At 33.6% G+C, this 6,560-nt stretch overlaps 1 protein-coding gene across 2 annotated transcripts; it reads right to left on the bottom strand.

The window, feature by feature from the left end:
• Nucleotides 1-3,594: 3,594 nt before the first annotated feature.
• LOC131801707 (uncharacterized) lies at nt 3,595-4,664 on the bottom strand. Of its 2 annotated transcripts, XM_059120639.1 has the most exons (5): nt 4,305-4,664; nt 4,152-4,240; nt 3,965-4,088; nt 3,706-3,904; nt 3,595-3,669 (listed from the first exon to the last, which is right to left on the bottom strand). In XM_059120639.1, exons 1-4 carry the CDS (start codon nt 4,513-4,515, stop codon nt 3,744-3,746), a joined length of 585 nt encoding a protein of 194 aa, XP_058976622.1. In that variant the 5' UTR covers nt 4,516-4,664; the 3' UTR covers nt 3,595-3,669; nt 3,706-3,743. The 2 variants fall into 2 exon arrangements, with proteins under 2 accessions (XP_058976622.1, XP_058976621.1); XM_059120638.1 differs by having other exon boundaries at nt 3,595-3,904.
• Between the last annotated feature and the right edge of the window lie 1,896 nt (nt 4,665-6,560).

The raw sequence follows: 6,560 nt of genomic DNA, 5'->3' as shown, positions 1-6,560 counted from the left end.
GACTTTACTTAAATAAATTCCTATGTGGCAATTATCTGTATGATGGTTCCCTAACCCCTTAGAGACAAAGATGCCAAATAAGGGCCAAAATATGAAAAAAGTGGCCAAGACGCCAAAAATAGCTTACATCGATATCATGACCTGCAAAAGTGATTTAAGGTATATTGAATGTTTGGGAAGAATTCCTGGAAGGATAGAAATCCTTTTCTTACTAAAAGTTCCATTCGCTCTATTATTTTGCACCCTTTAAATTTGGTATTTTACTGATTGTACTTCCAAAGAATTTTGCATTTTGAGCTCTCATTGGACGGATTATTGTCACATGAAAGAAGTAGTTCCACGCTTTGAAATGAGCTCCATTAGGCTTTTTCTGTCATTTTTGGTTGTTTAAATGTGTTCGCAAATACAAATTTAAAAAAATGACAAAAGAAGAATAACAAATTGAAAAAATCTTCAACTTGTTCGCTGATTTATTACAGCAAATGTTTAAAGACCCTTACTATTATTTTAAAATTCGATTCCACTGAAAATCTTTTCGATTTTTTCCCGATTTGATAATTTTTGCAATGAGATCTCTTTTTCGTGATTTTTTAGCGAATTTGAAAAAGTAATTATCTTTTAATTAATAATTATCTTTCCTTTGGTGTGACCGCGTTAAATTATTTCGATATCATCTATTCCGTTTCGCCACCATATAATTCGGTATTACACTTCCATGTAACCCGCCATCAATTTCAGTTCTCAAGAAATCAAGTCAATTAAATAAACTGGTTTTAATATTCGAATTCAAAAATAAAATATAAAAAACACTACAAATGTACATTAGAAAAAAGCCAGTCAAAATAGAAAAAAATCATGCAAAATAAAACATTACTATTGTACATTTGAAAAGTCAAAATGAAAATGTTAATATATCACATTTTTACGCGATTTTTTTGGATATTATCCTTTTCGGAGAGGAGACAACTCCGAATTTGTATGGATCGTTAAAATCAGTCCAGCGGTTCTTAAGTTATAAGCGTAGTAACTAACACAACTTACATTTATATATATAGATATATATATATATATATATGTATAGATAGATTAAAAAGATTTTAAACCAATATCTTGTTTATTTGGGAAATATAAGGATTTTAGATAAATCGAAATAGTGGGCGTAAAAGGAGGCGTGCTCAATATTTTTTTCTTTATATATATATATATATATATATATATATATATATATATATATATATATATATATATATATATATATATATATATATATATATATATATATATATATATATATATATATATGTTCTTTAAAAATTGTCTTGGAAAAAGGGTCTTCAAAAATCCTCGATTTTGAATAGCATATTCCTTCAAAAACAGGTCTTTAAACTTGAATTGTTTTTGTGCCTACATCTTTGGACTGCGAATGTAACGTAAAAAACTCCTTAAAAATCCAAAAAAACACCACGATGATAACTCTGATAATCCTTCAAAAAATCATAGTTAAAAATGTGATAGTTCTTCTAAAAATGGTATTTCAAAATCCACAATTAAGAAACTAAAAGTTCTTCAAAAAGGTTTTTAGAGATTTTTTTCTCAAACTCTTCTTCTTAAAAATATATTAAAAATCCACGATTGTGGATCGGATATCCCTTCAAAAACTTGTCTCTAATATGTGGGATATACGAAGACACTTTTCTATCTTAGGCTGTAGTATCCGTTACGAAGTTCAAATATTAAATTTGAAACAAATCGCGTGAATAATGTCGCTAAAATCATGAAAATACCGAATATGGGGAGGTACCGTTATATGGGGGCTATAAGAAGACGTGGACCAATCTTCTGTCATAGGCTGTAGTATCCATTACAAACTTCAAATGTCAAATTTGAAACAATTCCAGTGAATAATGTCGCTAGAATCTTCAAAATACCGAATATCGGGAGGTACCGTTATATGGGGGCTATAAGAAGACGTGGACCAATCTTCTGTCATAGGCTGTAGTATCCATTACAAACTTCAAATATCAAATTTGAAACAAATCCTTTGAATAATGTCACTTGAATCATCAAAATACCGAATAACGAGAGGTACCGTTATGTAGGGCTATACAAAACGTCGACCTACATGGAACATTTTTAATACCAAAAGTCCTGCAGATATAATATACATTTGAGCAAAATTTTATCAACCTACTTCATTTTGTTCGTAAACTACAGTGATTTCCATAGACGGACAAACGGACAGACGAACAAACGGATAGACGAACGAACATCACTAACTCGACATAGAATTTTATTTTGCCCAAGAATATATATACTTTGTGGGGTATAAAATGCATATTTCATGGTGTTACAAACGGAATGACGAACCCAATGACAGTAACCCTGATAATCCCTTAATATTTGAAAAAACACACACAATAGTCGATATGACAATGCCACTGATAGTTCTTCAAAAATTGTCATTAAAAATCCTCGATTGTGATCCGGTAGTCCCCAAAACTGGTTGTTAAAAATCCGCCATTTTGACTTTGATAGTCCTTGAAAAAAGGTCTTTAGAAATCCAAGGACGACCTTAAGAATGAGCCGAAAGATGTCCTGATATATTAACCAAAAGATGTTCTAATAGGTAAGACGAAAGATGGGCCGATAGGTGAACCGAAGGTGATCTAAACGGTGAACCGATAGATATCCTGATAGGTGAGACGAAGAATGTGTTGATAGGTTAGCAGAAGGATGTCTCGCTAGTAGAGGCGAAGAATGTCCTGATGGTTAACGGAAGAAAGTCTTGGTTGGTGAACCGAACAATGTCCTGGAAATCCAAACGAGCCAAAAATGTCTAATAAGAGAACCGCAGAATGTCAGATGGCTGATCCCAAGGATATCCTGATAGATAAGCGGCTAACCAGATGAGAATTATATTGAAAACGTGTGGCAAGACCCAGCTGGGTATATCACCAACATATTTTATGTTGGGCGCCATTTTCTAATCGCTTCTGTCTTTATTAAAGACATATTGAATTTTCTAACTTTTAAATATTTTCAAATTTTGAAAGAACTCAAGCTAAGCAAGTTACCTCTAACGTAAAGCTGGAGACAGTGTAGTGAATTTTTTATAGTGACATAGCAATCGAATCAATGTAACTGCCCTTATGAATGTATCCTTTCCATGGGATTTAAATAAATAACATTTGAGACTAATAACCTTGATATTCATATTTATCCTCTTCTCAGCAACAATATCATAGAAGATTTTTTAGCACATTGGTATTTTTTTATTCGACGAAAATTTCTTAAATGAAGGAAAATGTTATTGAAAATGTGTGACTTCTATCTATCTTCTATTTGGTAGATTTGACTGTTAAGACGGCGGTATATTTCTTCTTGGGTGCCACTTTCTAAGTTAGTTTTTATATGCAGGGGACAGTTATGACCGTCAAGACCCCGGTAATATGGCCCATATTTCATGTTGGGCGCCATTTTCAAATTGAGTTTTTATATGCAAGGGACCAAATGTCTTCTCATCTATGGAAGACAAACTGATCTTGCCAAATTTAAACAAAAAATAAATATTAAAAAAAACAAATCTAAAGAGAATTTTCAAATAATGATTTTCGAAATATATTTTTTTCAGTTTGAATGAAAACCAACAATCGAAAGAAAAATAAACAATTTTTTGTAAAATATCATACAAGGTTTTTATTGCAAAACGATTAATCTTTGGACGACATAACAATTCATTATCCTCAAACTTCCTGGACAGGTGCGGTAGCCATTGTAGTGGTGCAATGGACAAATTCTCCTGGTTGATACACATCCATTTTAGAGGATTCTGGTACCACAACCTTAGGATGACGCATCTTTTTGTATTGTTTGTAAACCGGATACCACATGGAGGCAATGAATACTGGAATTTTGTGGAGCACATTAGATTTTATGTAGCTGGATTTACATAATCTGTACTTACAAATAAACACTAAACAGACAGCAACTTCAACGTCAGACTCTTCCTCAAAGAACATCGTAAACAAATCAACGACAACATCGAAGAAACTCAAGACCAGCCAGGGAGCAACAAATTTGTAATTTTGCTAAAAAAAAAGAACAATATCTCATTTACGCTTTTATAAAAGGGTGACATGGAGATTTCATACCTTCTTAAGGCCCATAACAAGAAGAATGGATATCATGGTCATTATAACAGCACTAACAAGATCTGTGACATATATGGCTATCTCCTTACCTGAGACAATAGAAAGTGTAAAAAATTTAGTTTTGTTCAAAATTCCATCAGTATTTTCACTTACGACTAAACTGCTTAAGTTTTTCGCCACTCATGGTTAGTTCGTCAGGATCCACCACCTTGCCATCGACAGCTTTTTCACCCTTGGTCACGTCTTCATCATCTTCGTCCATATTATGCACCCCAATCAGCCCGGTAAAGGTGTACAGAGCCGATATTGTGTAACCAAAAACACAAAAATATGCCACAAACAAGGCCCATTTGGGAGACGCCATTCTGGATGGATAGCTAGTCTGGAAAACCTGTATGGAAATGCAAACAACAAGCTCTGTGGAAAGTTTCAAATTGACTAAATTCTAATCATTGCCCAAACGTCTAAAGATATTCGTTGATGCTCTTTAATTGTTGAAGATGAATTGTTTTCGAACTGAATTTGATAATTTTTGCCTGCTTAGCGATAATCTTCTGTCCATTCTGCATTGACCTTGAACTTTTTCTTTCCATTTAAGACAAAGAAATGTTTGGCATAATACACATTTCGTCAGCATGCAGAGAGAAGGTAAAATTGAGTATTTTGAAAATATTTGAAAATAGTTCTTTAAGATGATTGATCTTTGTTATCGAAGAGGAGCAAATAGATTATTAGGTCTTGAGGACTGATTGTGATGTATTGGAAATCCGCGATTTGAAAAGCTAGTCGGGGATAGTCACTGGATATGGGGCAGAGTATAGGCTTAATAACACTATGTAACACCAAAAATAATTACAGGGAAAATATTGTTGATTATGAAAGCTGAGGACACTCGTTTTGGGCGTTTTTAAAGTTTACCTCGCAAAGTAATCTGAATATGGCAGGCAAGTTTCCCCTTCCTTCACAAATTTTTATACCCTCCACCATAGTATGGATTGGGATATGCAGGTAGTTTTTGAAATGTATACTTATGTGCATTTGGTACAATTTGGATCTGGGTCAACCGATAGAGCTGGAATGCTTTCATTTGGAAATAGGAGTACTATTGTATTACAGGACTACGTTATGTAGGTTTTTTTGGCAATTGGTACTTACGTGTACTAAATGGTACTACATATGGTACAGTTCCGATGTGAGTGGTACATCAGAGATGGAAAGCTGAAATTTGGAAATAAAATCATTGCATTGTAGGTTTTGGGTATTCATACTTATGTGTACTAAATGGTACTAAATTTTTTACAATTTTAATTTTGGGAGAACCGGTAAAATCTTTAATTGGAATTATTGAGGGATTGTAGGATCGGGGTATGTAGAAAATGATGATTTGAAAATTCGTACTTATATGTACTACATGGTACTAAATCTGGTACATTTTGTATATGGGCGAATCGATGGGGAATCCTGAAATTTGGAATTGGGATTACTGTGGGAGTATAAGCTTGGGGTGTGTATGAAAATCTGTTAATTCGTAATTATGTGTATATTTGGTACAATTTGGATTTGGATTTGGGTGAACCGATAGGGCTGGAATCCAGAAAGTGGGAAGTAAGATTATATGATTATATGATGTAGGTTGTTATGGACATTTTTACTTATGTGTACTAAATGGTACTGAATTTGATATAAAATGAACTGAGATTCTGAAATGTAGAATGAGATTCACTGATGGAGTACAGGAAACATGTACCAAAGTGTTTTTGGAAATTCAAACTTTAAGGTTGCGATAATTACTAAAATTTTAGTAAACTTCTTATATGGTACCATTTGGTATTATGTGATCTTCAAATACATAAAAAATATTATAAATTCCAACTCTTGGGCAAAAGGCCTACCACGGATGAGGAAGAAAACAACATTTACTTTCGCTTTAACGTACATACGCCATTCAGCATTATATTTTTATGCCCTACACCACATAGTGGTAAGGGTATTATGTCATTGTGCATTTGTTTGTAGCATGGAGAAGGATACGAGATAGACCCGTAGTTCCTTTTGCTAATCAGCATAAATTCACATTGTTGTGTCGATTTATGCATGTTCGTCCGTCTATCCGTCTGTCTGTCCGTCCGTCCGTCTGTCCATGTATTTTTGTAAACAAAATGCAGGTCGATCTAAATTTAGACATTGCTCACATATATATCTTCATCCGATTTTAGGTTTCTTGTGCACCAAATGGCTAATACCAATCCAAATGGTGTGAATTTTGCTACATCCGACCGAATTCAGCCTACAAGCATGTGATTCAAATTTGGTAAAAATCGGTTCAGATATATCTATAGCTCCCATATATATGTTTCATCCGAGTTTGGCGTTTAAGTCCCTTACATTCGTTTATGCACTCCACGCCAG

This window comes from Musca domestica, unplaced genomic scaffold (genome assembly GCF_030504385.1).
Source record: "Musca domestica strain aabys unplaced genomic scaffold, Musca_domestica.polishedcontigs.V.1.1 17, whole genome shotgun sequence".
Taxonomy (NCBI): Eukaryota; Metazoa; Arthropoda; class Insecta; order Diptera; family Muscidae; genus Musca; species Musca domestica.
This window is presented reverse-complemented; position numbering and strand designations above follow the sequence as displayed.